Source organism: Saxophila tyrrhenica (genome assembly GCF_035928015.1).
Source record: "Saxophila tyrrhenica strain CCFEE 5935 chromosome Unknown scaffold_9, whole genome shotgun sequence".
Lineage (NCBI taxonomy): Eukaryota > Fungi > Ascomycota > Dothideomycetes > Mycosphaerellales > Extremaceae > Saxophila > Saxophila tyrrhenica.
Genome location: NW_027041741.1, coordinates 903,721 through 919,097, shown reverse-complemented (window position 1 = coordinate 919,097; position 15,377 = coordinate 903,721). Strand labels below are relative to the sequence as shown.

The 15,377-nt window shown below is 54.8% G+C and overlaps 7 protein-coding genes across 7 annotated transcripts; 3 read left to right on the top strand and 4 right to left on the bottom strand.

Moving 5' to 3' along the window:
- Nucleotides 1-137: 137 nt before the first annotated feature.
- APS2 (AP-2 complex subunit sigma) lies at nt 138-1,009 on the bottom strand (the record flags this gene model as incomplete). Its single annotated transcript, XM_064803537.1, has 4 exons — nt 138-381; nt 462-559; nt 618-918; nt 975-1,009. The coding sequence occupies 4 exons, from the start codon at nt 1,007-1,009 to the stop codon at nt 138-140; spliced, it is 678 nt and encodes a 225-aa protein (XP_064658452.1).
- A 402-nt stretch (nt 1,010-1,411) lies between these two features.
- Nucleotides 1,412-3,769, top strand: LTR77_006294 (uncharacterized protein; the record flags this gene model as incomplete). The annotated part of the gene is made up of 1 exon (XM_064803536.1): nt 1,412-3,769. One exon carries the CDS (start codon nt 1,412-1,414, stop codon nt 3,767-3,769), a length of 2,358 nt encoding a protein of 785 aa, XP_064658451.1.
- A 77-nt stretch (nt 3,770-3,846) lies between these two features.
- On the bottom strand, nt 3,847-5,547 carry LTR77_006293 (uncharacterized protein; the record flags this gene model as incomplete). The annotated part of the gene is made up of 2 exons (XM_064803535.1): nt 3,847-4,276; nt 4,334-5,547. 2 exons carry the CDS (start codon nt 5,545-5,547, stop codon nt 3,847-3,849), a joined length of 1,644 nt encoding a protein of 547 aa, XP_064658450.1.
- Nucleotides 5,548-5,934: 387 nt separating this feature from the next.
- On the bottom strand, nt 5,935-8,736 carry MSC2 (putative zinc transporter msc2; the record flags this gene model as incomplete). Its single annotated transcript, XM_064803534.1, has 2 exons — nt 5,935-7,024; nt 7,073-8,736. 2 exons carry the CDS (start codon nt 8,734-8,736, stop codon nt 5,935-5,937), a joined length of 2,754 nt encoding a protein of 917 aa, XP_064658449.1.
- A 341-nt stretch (nt 8,737-9,077) lies between these two features.
- Nucleotides 9,078-10,502, top strand: ALG1 (mannosyltransferase; the record flags this gene model as incomplete). The annotated part of the gene is made up of 1 exon (XM_064803533.1): nt 9,078-10,502. The coding sequence occupies one exon, from the start codon at nt 9,078-9,080 to the stop codon at nt 10,500-10,502; it is 1,425 nt and encodes a 474-aa protein (XP_064658448.1).
- A 591-nt stretch (nt 10,503-11,093) lies between these two features.
- LTR77_006290 (uncharacterized protein) lies at nt 11,094-12,756 on the bottom strand (the record flags this gene model as incomplete). The annotated part of the gene is made up of 2 exons (XM_064803532.1): nt 11,094-11,381; nt 11,440-12,756. 2 exons carry the CDS (start codon nt 12,754-12,756, stop codon nt 11,094-11,096), a joined length of 1,605 nt encoding a protein of 534 aa, XP_064658447.1.
- Nucleotides 12,757-13,695: 939 nt separating this feature from the next.
- Nucleotides 13,696-14,760, top strand: LTR77_006289 (uncharacterized protein; the record flags this gene model as incomplete). Its single annotated transcript, XM_064803531.1, has 1 exon — nt 13,696-14,760. One exon carries the CDS (start codon nt 13,696-13,698, stop codon nt 14,758-14,760), a length of 1,065 nt encoding a protein of 354 aa, XP_064658446.1.
- Between the last annotated feature and the right edge of the window lie 617 nt (nt 14,761-15,377).

Sequence of the window (15,377 nt, the reverse complement as noted above, 5' to 3'; positions counted from 1 at the left end):
TGGAGGATGCGTGATACCCTGGTGTGCATGCCCTTTTTCGGTAGGCTATGTAGATCTAGTGCATACAACATCGAAGTCTGCATCTGCATCGAGCACTGGTCCTCCCTAACTATTCCTCGTGCTTGCAGTATTGTGTTTCACACGCCCCGTCTCTGCCGATTGAACAGCTTCACCTCCTCACTGTTGCCCTCAGGCCCGCGAGGGAACGTGCTCGGACACATCTTCCACATCCTCTCGGCCTCTGCGTCGCCCTCGATGACTTTCATCAGCTTCCCGGTGAGCAGATGGCGGTCCTCATCTGAACCTTCTTCATCGACCTCCGGACGACTGTCTTTCCATATCGACGAGAAGCTCGGCTGGCTCCTGTCGGTCTTGTTGCTGCTATATCTCTCAGGTTCAGCCCACCGTTGCAATCGTAGTCGTATCCTCATAGCTGTGCGCATAGCCTCGCAGGTATTCACTCAAGCTTATCCAAATGCTCCAACCGCGTAAGCACCACCTGCTTACTCGTCTCCTGTATCTCGCCCGCCAAAAACACCTCGTCCAGAATCGCATACACCTAGTCCTCCTCATCAGCCCTCAACCCTCCCCCAACAACCATAGACCCTCCCACTCACCTTGTAAAAATTAAACACCAAATCCAACTCACAAACATTCCCGAAGAACTGATCCAGCACCTCGACGAAAAAATGTATCGCCTCCAAATACGCCAGCTCGTTATCATTCGCGTCCACGCACGCGCAGAAGAACAGCCCCGCGTAGCGCCGGTAGACGACTTTCGAGGACCCCCGGAACTCGACGAAGTTGGATTGGTGTTTTTGGTCGCGGGGCGCGACGAGTCGGTGGACTTCGCCTTTGAGCCGGATTTTCTCGTCGTCGGTGTAGGGATTGTACCATTTTGCTAGGCGGGTTTTGCCTCTGGAGAACAGTGGTTAGTCGCTGGGGGTGAAGGGGAGGAGGTGGGGAAGAGGTACTGGCGGTTTTGGATTAGGATGAAGGAGAGGACCATTGTTGCGGGGTTGGAGGACGTTCGGAGGTGGGTGTTGGTGGGGTTGGCGAGGTGCCGCACCGTTTGTCGGTGGAGGTGGACGTGGTTGTTGAGAGCAGGTGGGAGGTGCGGTCGTTGGTGGTTTGGATATGGCCGGGGTTAGCTCGGAGTTAAGGATGCACTTCAAGCAGACTTCCAGACCTCTCTACTTCTTCTTGAACACTTCCAAGAAGCTGCCACGGCCCTCACGTATAGGAAGCCACTGAGAAAGTTCTACTAACCATAGACGCGTAGGTAGTCGCGCGCAACATTTTCATTTCTGTTGTCCCTCACGCGGTTGACGTTCTCAAACCGCAAACTCCCCTCTCCCTCCTTGACCGCATATCAGATGGTGATCAAGACGGCGACTACGGTGCTTTAAAAATGACCGGTCGGTTTGAGCTGAAGTTCTGGCCAGCGACCACGAACTGTATCAGCTGGTCCAAAGACAATCTGATCGCTGTGGCTGGCAGCGACTCGATAGCGATCCTCACACCCCGGCCCAAGGACGCTGGAATCAACGGCACGCACTGGGACAAGACCATCATCACAGTCAATGCCTTCACGGTAGAAGAGGTGCCACTTTCGGATTTTGCTCTGCTGCTCAGCTTCAAGAACTTCTCAGTCGCAGAGGAGCAATCACACCGCACTGTGCAAGCGCTCGCATGGTCGGATCCTGGGATTGGCAAGTATGGAAGATCTGTACTAGCAGTACTCAGCTCTAATCATATCCTATCGCTGTGGGAGTGCAGCGGTAGGCTTAGCAATGATGCAGACTGGAAGCGATCGGTGATTGTGAACCACGCGTTGCGGAAGCACTACGCATCCTTGCCCAATCGTAAGAATGAAACCGACAAGCAGTACAGTGAGCGACAGCAGGTCTCGCAGCGTGTGCGAGCGTTTACATGGGCCGCGCCACCGGACAAGGGGCAGCCTTCCGACAAGACTGCTTCATTCCTTGCCGTCTCAACAGAAGCAGAGGAGATTGTGGTTCTCAAGGTCACATCACCCTACAACATCCTGAACCCCGACGTGAGAGAATGGCGAGTAGACGTTACTGGCTCTTTCAGCTCCGCAAGTTCTGCTGTGGATCAACTCAGAGCTCACGTATACAACACGGATGGGGTGGACGACAGCACACGCGCGCTGGCGGAAGCTACTCGAATCGCTGATCACATTGCATGGGGCTTGGGCAAGGGTGATGAGCAGTCCGCCACGCAATCTAAACTGGCCTTCATCAGCAACGGTCGATTATATTGTGTCACACCCGGAAAAAGGACCCGTGATGGTGCTACTGATCGGCACCGTCTACTACCAAACCGCTCAGATCTGACTGGTCCGTTGAAATTTCTTCCCCATACAGAATACCTGATCGTCTTTGGCGCAGACACGGTGTTCTGTGTCGACACAGCTGCAGACCCGACGAGTCCGGCAAGCAGCACATCACATCATCTGGACGGCCGATGGGACGGAATTTCGGGCATGGCTCTCTCTGCAGTGGGATCAGATGCACCTCGGATTCATCTAGCATCTATGCTGTCTAGCTCAAGCGCCCCGACTACAGTCCTCCACCTGCCTCTGAACGCCAGCGAGACGTCTTCCAAACCAGCATGGCAGACTGCACTCGTCAAGCTTAAGAAGGCATTTGGGAAGCAACACAAGCTCGGCAACAATGTGCTTGACCGAGTCTGGGGCCTGGCAGCCTCACCAATGGGCGACCTTGTCGTTACGGCGACAGTGCTTTTGCCGTCGAACGCGATCTCTTATCTTGTGCCATCTGAGCACCGGTCGAAAATCAGCATGACCAGAGAACAGCAAGCTGATTCTGTCCTGCCAGCCTGTGGAGAGCAGACTCGACGGCACATCACATCTGCAACGCTGCTGTCCAGCCTCCATGCGTATGTAAAGCAAGCGACCGAGGCGACTGAAAGCGATACTTTGATTAAAGCGATGCTTGAAGTCATCGCTGCTCCAGCTGAGGTGAATGGCACCGCCGCTGACAACGACACGACTAGCCCACGAAGCAGCCCAGCAGAATGCGTCCGATTTCTTCGCTTGCCGCTCACGAACACGCCTGAGGTCAGGGAGGCGAGGTGCAGGTTGCTTGCTGATATAGCCCTGAAGCAGCCGTACAACATCAATCACATAGTCCAGCTGGTTGTCAAGCACCTCGTGGCGGAAGTCCTCAAGATACCTGCTGTGTACGGTCAAGCCGGCGAGCTCAGCAGGAAGATCCACTTCCTATACAACTTGCTGAGCTTCCGACTACGACTCCACTCCAATGAATCGTCAGATGGCGACGATGTCCCGGCTTTCCGGGAAGAGTGCGTCATCTGCAACGAAGCCATCCCTTTCGAGAGTATCAAGTGGGCTCGATGTGATGGTGGTCACCGGTTCGACCGATGTGGTCTGACGTTTCTTGCTATTCACGCACCTGGTATATCGAAGAGCTGCAGCATCTGCGCGACGGCATTTTTCGACGAGTGGTCGTTGCTTGCGATTGCTCAAAAGGCTGACGAAGATGTTGTCGTGACTGAGGTGGAAGGGGAACAGTCGCTGCTTGGGAACCAAGAGGGTACGCAGAACGACGAAGCTCGATCAACACAGCAGAGCAGCGGAACTGAACCAGGAGACCAGAGTTGGGTCGAGGTATCACAGCCGTCCACAGAGCCAGCAGAATCGCTCGCACGCATTTTGTTCGCTGCTTTTGACAAGTGCGTCTACTGTGGCGGCGACTTCTAGGTGACGATACCTCTGGCGACTCTTCTTTCAAGACATCGAAGGATTGAGAAGAGGCAACAGTATCAGAAATTGGAAGTTTATATGACAAGCCAACTCAACCCAAGCCACCCAGCTATGCTGCTGGCACCGAACAGCAGCACGCATATGCCAACCAGGACGCCTGCTCCGACGCGATCCCCAGCATCTCTGAACCCTCCCCTAGGCGGCCAGTCGGCTGATGTGCTGCGCCCCAGGAAGATCCATAGCAGCGCCGCAGCAGTACTGAGCGCAAACACCAGCAGCATCGCCACCAGTATGCGTAGCACCGACCACGAAACGACGAACTCAAGACCTTCCGGATGCTCGCTCGAAATTGGAGTCTCCTTGCTCTCACCTTCTGGTGTTCCGCCCTCAGATCTCTCGAATCGACTGGATGTCGCAGATGCCAGACGATGCGCCCAGTGCACAAATGCGTACCTCGACTGGCCTAGCGCGGGTTTGCGATAGTGTCGCAATATCTGCTCCTCGCTGAACGTATTAGTGAGACCTCGGTGCGCCAGCAGGCGTGGGCTCCGCCATCCATACCCAACATCTGCCGCCTTCGTAGCCGCACCGCTGACAGCGATTCGCCTCAACGACCGAGCACTGAGGAAGCGAAGTGGCCCGCTCAACTCTTTGTAGTACCGTCGCAGCTCCAGGAAGAACTGCGAATCATCAAAGTCCAGAGCTTTGAAGTGCCTTTCCTTCGCACCAACGCTGTGTGATCGAACAGCCGTGAAGTCGTTCGTCGCCGGGATGGTCAAGCTGGTGACGCGGGCCTTGCTGTTCGCGTTCCTTCGCCGGATGCTCACTGTGAGCGTGCTCTCCGTACTCGACGCACATCCCACACCAGCTGACGCAGGACTGTTCTGGCCAAAGTCTTTCCGTTTCGGATGATCCGGAGAGAATGGGTACGGCGTACGCACTATATCTGCCGGTATCGATCGCTTCGGCACAGTCGTATCGATGGGTGGCGGCACTACGTGGACTGACTTCTTCGCAGTCGCTGGCGAAGAGAAGTCGGGCCGACGCGGACTACGTGGATCAAAGGCAGTTGTGAGGATGGACTGGCGTCCTTCGGCGGACAACGGAGCGAAGGACTGCAGACTTCGATCCAATGCTGCTTCGTCTCTCATCAGGGCGTTGAGAGTTATCTCGTGCGCGATAGCGTATGCGCCGAGTGTCGGGTCGACTTTTGGGGTTGGCATCAAGCTATGATGAAGCTCCTGCCGATCGAGGAGCGCGGAGCTTCGCGGCGTGTATCCCGTTACGTTGCGGGATCTGCGCAGCTCAGGAGGACTGCTTGGATGTTCTTGCGGAAGCAGCTCGTCGACCGAGCCATTGAAAGAGCTGCTTGCCGTGTTCATGCGGCGAGGACGGGGCGGGGCCTCCTGCGCTGCCAAACGCTGATAGCCCTGCCGGTCCTGTCCAGCCCTTCCAGGACGACTTTCCGATTGTGGCGCGAACGGTTCGCTTGAGGGAAACGTCTGTCGCCTCTTCTCCGCCGTCTCGTTCCGGTCGATAAGATTGGCGTCTGGGGCTACGACGCCGTGGTCTTCGCTGTGCAGAGAGGGTTCGGAGGAGTCCTCGAAGAAGTCTGTCGTTCGCATGCCGACGTCGGCTTGGGAGTGGAGTGATTCCATCTGCAGGGCTTGGACGGAGCGGATGGGAGACGTGAGGGATTCGGTGATCTGGGGTGAGCGTCTGGGCGACTTGGAGATTCGCACGTTTTCGGTGTCTGCTTGGAGGAAGCCGTCCATTTGGGGAGAGATCCGTTGTCGGTGTGGTGAAGTGGTGGTTTGTGAAGTCAAGGGAAGATATGGACGAGCATGGTCTGAACAATCATAGACTGCTTTCTCTCGACGCACTGTGGTCTATTGCTTTGCATCGAAGCCTTCGCTTGGCCGTGTGAAGGGAGTGATGTGAGCATCAATGCGCGCATCGTGAAGTCGAGCTGCAGCGTCGCCATAACAATCAGGATCGGAATGCAGAAGGAAATGAAAGCAAGCTGTCAGCCGCCATACATACCTCAGCACCTCTAAGCTTGCCATAGAGAAGAAGCATTGCACACAGATGGCACGAGATGTAGTTGGTGGAGTATGTTTAGAAGTTGATCATGATCGTGAAATACATGTATGTGTGTCCAACTAACTCGACCGCGGCGACACACCACCGCACCAACACTGACTATCCGCCTCCCTTTCAACCTGAATCACAAGATCCATGTTCCGCTCCGCAGTATACTCTTCCACCCTCTTCCTCACGTCTTCCAAATCTGCAGTCGGTGCAGCTATGACGTGAATGACTCCTTGTACTCTCTGCTTCCCGCTCGGCGCCCCATGGTCATGGCCGTGATGATGGTGACCATGTGCGTCCCCGCCCTCCTCCTTATCGTCGAGCCAGAAGCGAGGAGCGGCGTAGCCAATAACCCCTCGAAGGTCGCCCAGACCTTGTAAAGTGTTCTTGATGCTGTACTCGAGGCTTTCTGGCACGACGAGGAGGAGCTTCTGCCCGGACGAGACGACTAGTGGTACAGCAGCGGCGAAGATGAGGACCGCGATTATGATGGTCGCGAGTGGGTCCCAGCCGTACCAGGGTTTCCAGAGAGTTAGAGCGGTGCTGATGATGACTGCTAGCGAGCCGCCGGCGTCTGCTGCGACGTGCAGGAAGATGCCGTGCATGTTATCGTTGTGGTCGTGGTGAGCATGGTCGTGCGCGGGTGCGTGTGCATGTGCGTGATCGTGTGAATGATCATGATGATGGTCATGCGCGTGTCCGTGGGAATGGTCATGGCCGTGGCCGTGGCCATGATCGTGATTGTGCTCCTTCTCATGATGCCCGTGAGAATGCGAATGGCCATGATCATGTCCAGCATGTGCGTGCCCAAACGCGAAAAGTCCCACCATATTGACGAGAAGACCAAGCGTGCTGACGACGAGCAGTTCCTGGACATGCCGTAGTTCATGCTTCTCCATGATGCCCTCGATGGCCTCCCACACAAATTCCACGCTTACCAGCATGAGGAAAACGCCGTTGCCGAAGCCCGCAAGAGTGTTCAGCTTGCCCCAGCCATACGGCTTCTCCGGGCTGGTGGGCCATTTCGATGCCACTGCTGCGCCCAAGCCCACAACCAAACCCAAGCAGTCGAAGAACATATGTACAGTATCGCTCAGCAATCCAAGGGAGCCGCTGATGTACCCATATGCGCCTTGTACCAACATGAAACCAAAATTCAGCCTGAGAAACATTAGTCCAGACACAGACGCAGTGCTAGAAGAGACTCACGTCGTGAAGTATGCAATCCTCCTGGAGTCCTTCTCACTCAAAATGCTATAAACAAGCGAGCCCGGCTCGCATCTCGACATTATGTACTTCGTGAGCGTCGAATAGCTCTCCTCCGTGCGTTCGTGATGGTGATGCGTATGAACATGATGCCCGTCCTGTTCGTGGTGATCATGATGATCGTGGTGATTGTGATGATGATGTTTTTTCTCATCAGTGTTGGTATCGTACAGGACGCTGAGAAATGAAAGTGCGCAAATGCCACCATTGCAAATGGTACCAGGCCACAAGGATGGTGAGTACAGGAAAGAGCAGCTGGCGGTCGTGAAGCAGCCCAGGGCTAGACCTGCTTTACTCGGGCTGCGAAGGCTTGAAGGTGTGGATAGAAAGATGGCTGATGCCATTGAAGCAATAGTGAGTACAGCAAGCACCAGCGAAGATGCCGATAGCACCATATGTGCTCCGCTGATCAGCGAAGCGATCCCTGTGAATACTGCCAACACGCCGCCGGCAGCGAGTGTGATGTTGACGTCTCCTACTGATCTCTGTAGCGGCGACGAGGCACTCAGAGACCGGTGGTGCGCCGTCGAACTCGAGCTGGCGTTTTGCGCACCACTTCCGCTTGGCAACGGTGGAGGAAGGATCATGACGGAGACGATCAGCGTGAGATAACCAAGCACAATCCCGGAAAGCGAGTTGCTGATCGTCACACCAGCCTCATCACATATGTATGCGATGACCATCACCACACTTGTGGCGACTTGGGATGACCAGGCAGCGCTGAGGCTTTTGAGAGAAGGCATCATCGGAGTGTTTGTGTTCGCGAGGCCGACAGTAAGTGCGATAAGCAGTACCAATCCAACCCTGGCGCCTCCCAGCTGCATGGAGGCGTAGTATGGAAGAGCAACGCTTGCTATCCGCAGTGCCATGCTTTGGAGGGCCGCATGAGAAAAGAGACTGCTCAGGCTAGCATTCGAGCTCGGTGCCTGTTTCCTCCTGTCCAGCATTCGCTCAGCACAGAGTACCTTTGCCGCGATGCCTACAGCCAACAGTGTGCCAGATGTGAGCATGCCTGTTTCGAAGATGCCGGTGGAAGTAGACGAGACTGCAGCATCGCCTTCCAATGCCAGACCTGCATCCTCATACACCGCCAGTGGAGGGAACTCCTTAGCCGAACGACCAGACATGGATGAGAATGTTGCTGATGCCAGGATGTATGGTAGCGGCACGAGAAGACTGGTCAAGGCTTCTGGCAGCGAGAGCCACGAAGACAGCGTAGTCAGCGCTGTTGCAGATGTGACTCCCGCCGTCCTGTAACTGGCGTTCCCCAGATCTGACTCCCCACGAGGCCTGCTCGCCATGGGAGACCATGATTGTGTATGCTTGTGTGCGTGCGAGTGGTGATTGTGCGCCACTGCAGCCGTGTTGTGCTCGTACGCTGGGTATTCGTCTCCCGGCGACGGCATAGGACTAGTTTCCCGACTCGTCTCCTCGTGCGTGTAGAGGGTGCTGTTCGATGCAGTCTTTCTAGCAGAGTGTCCATTGCTGGTCGCGAAGCCGTTCGATAGTGTCTTTCCTGGTGACAGGTGAACGCCGGAAAGCGATCGGGTATGTCCATGGTGACTTCCTGCCGCTGGTGCGTGAGGAAGAGCATACCCCGAGGCCATCAACGTTCATGTAAGGGGTGTATGTTGGTCGAACGTCGTGTTACGGCGACATTTGGTTGGTTGGGAAGCGCGACGTCAACTGCTGTTATGTCACACGTCGATATTTGTCTCAATCAAGCGAGGTGGAGGAAGAACTTGCACAGTCCACCGAGATATCTTTGCTGAGGTCGAGAACCCCCTAAACAATGATGGCCTAGACGCCAGTGAAACGCGATCTACGGCCCGGACGCCACGATCTGCTGTAGATCTGCACGTGCGACTTCGTCTCGTTCAAGATCACACACAATATGCTTTCCAATAACTCTTCCTCCTTGCGAAGTTGATGGAGGAAGGGCGCAGACATGGCAGTGCTTTGGATGGAGTCGTGGTGGGAGGTGCTGCTAACCACTGCTGTCATCCTCTCGACAGCACTCACATTCGTTCTGGTCACATTGCCTTCTAGATACAGTTCATTCGACCACCTTGAAAAAGCCACCGGAGACGTCAGCAAGGATGCAAACTCGCGCGCGGAGTCCGCTGTCACAGTCCAAGTCGTCGTATTGGGAGACATCGGAAGAAGCCCACGAATGCAATACCACGCCCTCAGCATTGCCAACCACGGCGGCAAAGTCAACCTGATCGGCTTTGTGGAGTCTGAAGTCCATCCTGACGTGCAGGCCAGCCGCTCTATCAAAGTCAAACCGCTCCATCCATTTTCCAAACGATGGCAGACGAACAACAAGGCACTCTTCCTCCTGATCGCGCCGCTCAAAGTGCTCTGGCAGGTCTGGACTTTATACCAGGCTTTGGGCTACCGCACCAGGCCGAGCAAGTGGATGCTGGTGCAGAATCCGCCGTCAATCCCTACGCTTGCGGTCGCGCAACTCATTTGTTTTCTCCGCAACACCAGGCTTATCATCGACTGGCACAATTTCGGATACTCTCTATTGGCACTACGATTGGGACCTCAACATCCGCTGGTGAGAGTGTCGGAATGGTATGAGGGTTTCTTCGCTCAACGGGCTACTGCACACTTCGCTGTCACGGACGCTATGACCAAATTATTGAAGCAGAAATGGGACGTTGATGCATCTCCCTTGCATGACCGGCCAGCAGAGCAGTTCCAGCCGTTGACTACACAGCAACGGACAAGCTTCTTGAGTAAGCTTGCGGAGACAGCCCAATACGCAGACGGGCTTGAGACAGGAAAGTGGAAGTTGCTGGTAAGCTCTACCTCATGGACAGCAGATGAAGACTTCGCTCTGCTCCTTGATGCTCTCGTCGGCTACTCGGCCGCAGTCGCAGAGGACAGCAATCTACCGCGCGCTCTGGTGATCATCACTGGGAAAGGCCCTCTCAAGGAGTACTACCTAAAACGTATCCGAGAGCTCAATCAAGAAAACAAGTTGTCCAGTGTCGTCGTCACGACTGCCTGGCTCAGCACCGAAGACTACGCCTCCCTGCTCGGCTCAGCAGATGTGGGCATAAGCCTCCACACTTCTTCGTCTGGCGTGGACTTGCCTATGAAGGTTGTTGATATGCTTGGCACAGGCCTACCGGTACTAGGCTGGAGCAAGTTTGAGGCCTGGCCGGAGCTCATCCATGAAGGAGACAATGGCTGCGGCTTCGAGAGCGCAGAGGGTATGACAATCCTTCTGAAGGATTTGTTCGGCGATGGTGGACAGCGACTACAGCGTTTAAGACAAGGTGCTCTGAAGGACTGCGAAAGACGTTGGGACGACGAGTGGATGCCCGTGGCTGGACAGCTCCTACAGCTTAAACCTTGAGATCGAGGCTCACAGTCCACTGGCATACCACGTGGTCTTTCCTGCGACAGTCTTGGTCATGTGAGGAATATCTCACATGTCTCATGACGTGAGGTGGCCGCGTGACATTGGTTTCACTGAGATGTCACCAAAGCGGCCAACTGGCTCCAGCCTCGACATCACTACATATTGAAGGCACCTCCCACCTAGGCTGTCGACTACAACCGGCTATACCACTCCGAGCCATGCTACTTGGGTTCTCACCCATCACTATGTGCCTTAGCACCCCAAACGATGAAATCGAGACTGGAGCAATACGAACCGCGACAATGGCCGAAAGCGCAATAGAAGACTCACCGGCGACAACACCAACCGACGAGCTCCCGGAGGCTCAAGTCTTCATCGGAGTAGGCAGTCTCCCGCTACAACGCTTTGCACGACCAGCCGGACCACGAAGCCCGGAAGCAAAAGGAAACACCATCGAAACGCTCTACGCAGAAGTGGACGAGTGGATGTCTCGTTTCGGATACAAGCCCGGAGGCGACCTTCACATTGAAGATACTAAGCTAGACTACTGGCACAGCCGTGAATGGTGGGAGCGGAAGCGGCGCTTCAGTTCTCACTGACTGGAACATCCGACTTCGACTTCGATTGTACCTCTGGCCCAGTCTCCCGTGTGAGATAACTCATGATGCTCCATAAGCCGCGGAACAATTCCAGCCTGTCGTCCTTCGAGAAGAGGTCGTACCATTTCGATCGCTGGAGGTTGGGTCTGCACCATCCGGGATCTTCAGGAAGCGGGCAGGGAAGGGTGGGTGCATCGAGGTAGTCGAGGTATGCGGAGTGGACGGTCAACTTGACGATGGAGATGTGGTGGTTGATGGAGGAGACGAGGAAGAGCTGGGTTCCAATCAGCATTTCTTCATGAACTGACGCGGGTGGGATATAAGATACTCACCTCATCGCACAACGAGCCAGGCTCCTTGCCAATAGCCTTGTACTCAGTCTTCGCGTCCCAAAACCCCTTTCCACACTTCAATTCCTTCCACAACATCGCTGGCGTCTTCCGCATGCGCCCCGTGTTGACCCCAGCGCCTGCTCTGTCTTTGAACGAGCCAAGGAGGTCCTCCGCGGCTTGTAGGACGTCAGTGTTCCCAACCTCAATCTGAGCTTCGCCGCCCAGTCCGCCTCCCCAGCGAGGTTTGGTCGTCCACCATTGGCCCTCGCCGGGCTTGACTTCGGTCTTGCCTTCTCGATAGCGTTCTTGTGCGAGCTGGAGCAGTGCGCCGATCTCACGTAGTAGGTCCAGTCGGCTAGTTAGACGCTGTTCTTCTTCGCTGGTCTTGACGAAATCGGTCTCTGGACGGGTCTGGATACTAATGATTGGACCTTCTGTGAACCCTCTTCTTGCTCTGGTCCTGTCCTGAGGTATGCGGTGCACTACAGCAGTCTGCCGGATTGGAAGAATGAGCTTATTGAAGTGGACGCGCGGCATGACCCGAGGAGCTAAGACTGTCATCTGGAAGGGCCAGACAACACCTTCGACGAATGCTTTGACGGTGTCTGCGCGGAAGTTGTCGGGCATGTCGTTGCCGGTCGCAGTGCGGCGGCCTTTGTATCTTTTTCGGGGACGGGCGTCGGGGATGGGCTTGGTGGAGACGCTTTGGAGGAAGTTGTCTATTACCACTCCGAGTTCGCGCTTTGTCGCGGTCTCAGGGGCTTTCACTTGATCTTCGTTCCCAGCGGCATCATTTGCACCTTCATCATCAGCCTTGCCCTTCTGTGGGGTTATTACCGCAGGAGGGCTTGTCCCGGGCGTGGCGGCCATGCTGTCAGGGGTAGGAGGATGGCTGTCCACTTTCTGACGTTTCGGACTCTTCTGCTCGTCATCTTCGTAGTTTGCCGTGTAATAGTTGTCCAGACTGCAGTCCCAGTATCTAGACATATTTTCCAGTCCTTCCCAGAACTTCCGCATGTATGCTAGGCGAGGAGGAGGCCTACCAAGTCCGGTCACCGTCCGGTTTATAATGCGGAAAGCGAGATCGTTGTCGAGCTCCAGCTCACGGATTCTGTCCTTGTAATCCGATGGCTTGGGCGAGGTACCTGTGTTCGACTTCACCGCATCTGAGTACGACCCATTTGTTGTCGGTGGATCCGGCTCTACAGAGGGTGCGTACGAGGTGCCATCTGCTTTCGAAGGAACCAGATCTTCGATAGGGCAAGGTGGATGGGTGCTGATGTTGAGCGCCTCGACGTGGGCATCAGAGAGGTGCATCGGCCTGACTACCCTGGAGAAAATAGTGTCGATGGCTGGTGGCGGCGCTGTGTCGGTCCATTGGGGAGGGTGGCGCTGCTCATACTCATGATGACGGGGGAAGCTGAGCTTCGTAGGCTCAGATGGTGGATTTCTCTCCTGGTCCGGGTCGATACCATCGAGGCCAGTGTCTATGTGAATGTTGTCAGTCCCGCACGCATCTGTTCTTCAAGCAAGTCATCTTGCCTGCCGAGTGGCGCCTCTTCTTCTTTTGGTTTGCCTCGTCAGCTGAGTTGGCGAGCCATGCCAGTCTGCCCATGTTGTGTGAGCATTCGGCGGGAGTAGGAGATCATGCAAAATTGGTAGGGATGACTTGAGATGAGGTGGGTTTAAGGTTGGATGAGTTTTGATGGTACGCAAGGGGAATGGGAACGAGGAAGGCGCGAAGGTGCCCATATCGTCTTCCACGACTACAGTCACTTCGTGCTCGATCTCTCGTCACACAGCAAATTGATGTATATTCGCACATACCTCGAAGAACACCTGAGAACATCGTGCCACTCGTGCTTTCAGCTTCGCATGGCTCTTCGTGTTTCCTGTGATGGCGGCGCAACCTCACTGCTCCTCACGCCGGACCTGTGACCATCCCCCGGTACTAAGATGGCATTGAAGGCTTGGAAGATCAGTGCGAAGACCTCTACAAAGATAAAATTAAGGTATGGCGAGCGGAGAGGGAGGAAAGGCTCGCATCCTTCCGCGCGCCTCCAAGCACACACCAGAACGAACTCTGTCTCCGACGAGCTCCACCCGTTCGCAGCAGGTTCGTCAACCTTGTCATCAAAACGTAATAAGCTTTTGCTGAACTTCAAGTACGAAGATCTCCAAGACGTAGGCGGGCCTTTTTCCATTGTGTTCAATCAGAGGTATCTTTGACAAGCTATTCACATCCCCACTGACATTATGCCCGTCACCTACGGCACCATCGGCTCAGGCTGGATCACAGACTCATGGATCAGCGCCGCAAGCAAGAGCAAGAAGTGGGAGCTGGTCGCCGTCTACTCGCGAGACCAGGAAAAGGGCAATGAGTTCGGGAACAAACACGGCTGCTCTACGGTGTTCAGCTCTCTCGATCAATTCGCTGCCAACAAAAACATGCAAGCAGTCTACATCGCCTCGCCCAACTCCCTCCACTACGAGCAAGCGAAACAGATGCTGTTAGCACACAAGCATGTGATCCTCGAGAAACCTGCAACCTCCACAACCGCAGAGCTCAATGACCTCTTCAAGATAGCCAAGCAGAACCGCGTGCTCATGATTGAGGCGTATCGACACATCCAAGAGGCGAACTTCAAGCTGCTGGAGAAGGTAGTGAATCAGGAGAAGAGATTAGGACCGATCTATGGAGCGAGCTTTCAATACGCCTCGTACAGCTCCCGGTACAATAATGTCTTGAACGGCGAGACACCGAACATCTTCTCGCTTGACTTTGGCGGTGGCAGTCTTGTGGACATTGGTGTCTATCCTGTGACTTTTGCGGTAGCACTGTTTGGGGCGCCGAAGAGCCAGACATACGTACCTTATATCTGCAGGACAGGGGTGGACGGTGGTGGTGTGATTGTTCTGCAGTACGACAACTTTGGCGTCCAGATCAATCACGCAAAAGCATACACCAGCTCCGCGCCATGCGAAGTCTACGGCGAGCATGGCACATTGACCATGAACGCCACGACAGACATCTCGACGATCAAGCACTTAAATTCGCAGACCAAGGAGACGGAGGAGCTCGCTGGTTCGTACAAAACAGCCGAAAAACCTTTCGTGAATATGGAAGAGGAGGCCACCGAGTTTGCACGAATCGTTGAGGAAGATGACATTGCTGCAGCAGGGAAGCTGGAAGAGGTCTCGAAGATTGTCCTCAATATTACGCAGGATCTGAGGAGGCAGAATGGGATCCTGTATCCGGCAGACAAGGATGAGAAGGAGTCGACGGGTGAGACGATTGCGCGGGTGATACAGCCAGTATGAGGGAGTGGGATGTCGAGGGTTACAGACAAAGCCAATAATGTACTCATTGAAAGGAAGACTTGAAACTGTTTCGGACTGACCTTGGGATTAGGCCCAATTTGGACAGAGTCGTTCCCTGTCTGTATGTGCTGTCTTACGAGTTCGACAGAGAATGGCCAACTTCCAGTCGTAGGCTAGAAGGATTCTCGATGTCGACTTCCTCCCCGATCGAGGGGCTGTTCGGGGTTGTTGGCAGTTCATATAAACATGTAGATCTCTTGCTGACTTGGTCGAGTGTACGTCACAAAGTCGCATTGTTGATACTGTAAACATTCTCCTGAATCGATATCTGAAGTCGCTTTGAACGTATGTTTCTGTAATTTGATTCTGTAATTTGATACGAGCTCCCCAAGACCAATGTTATTGCCAATAGGTTGGACAACTGGCCAGATCTTTATTGTCAGATCTCGACCGGCTGCTGCGGCTTGTCGAGAACCGTTGCTCGGCGGGAAGCACGTGCTCTTCGTGGTTCTAGCGCGAAAAGCTCAGACCAGGTCCCTGGCGCGCCTTCCCTCACATCTCCAAAATACTGGCCGCGCTGTCATCGCTTCCCACCCTTCAACCTCACCTCATTCTTC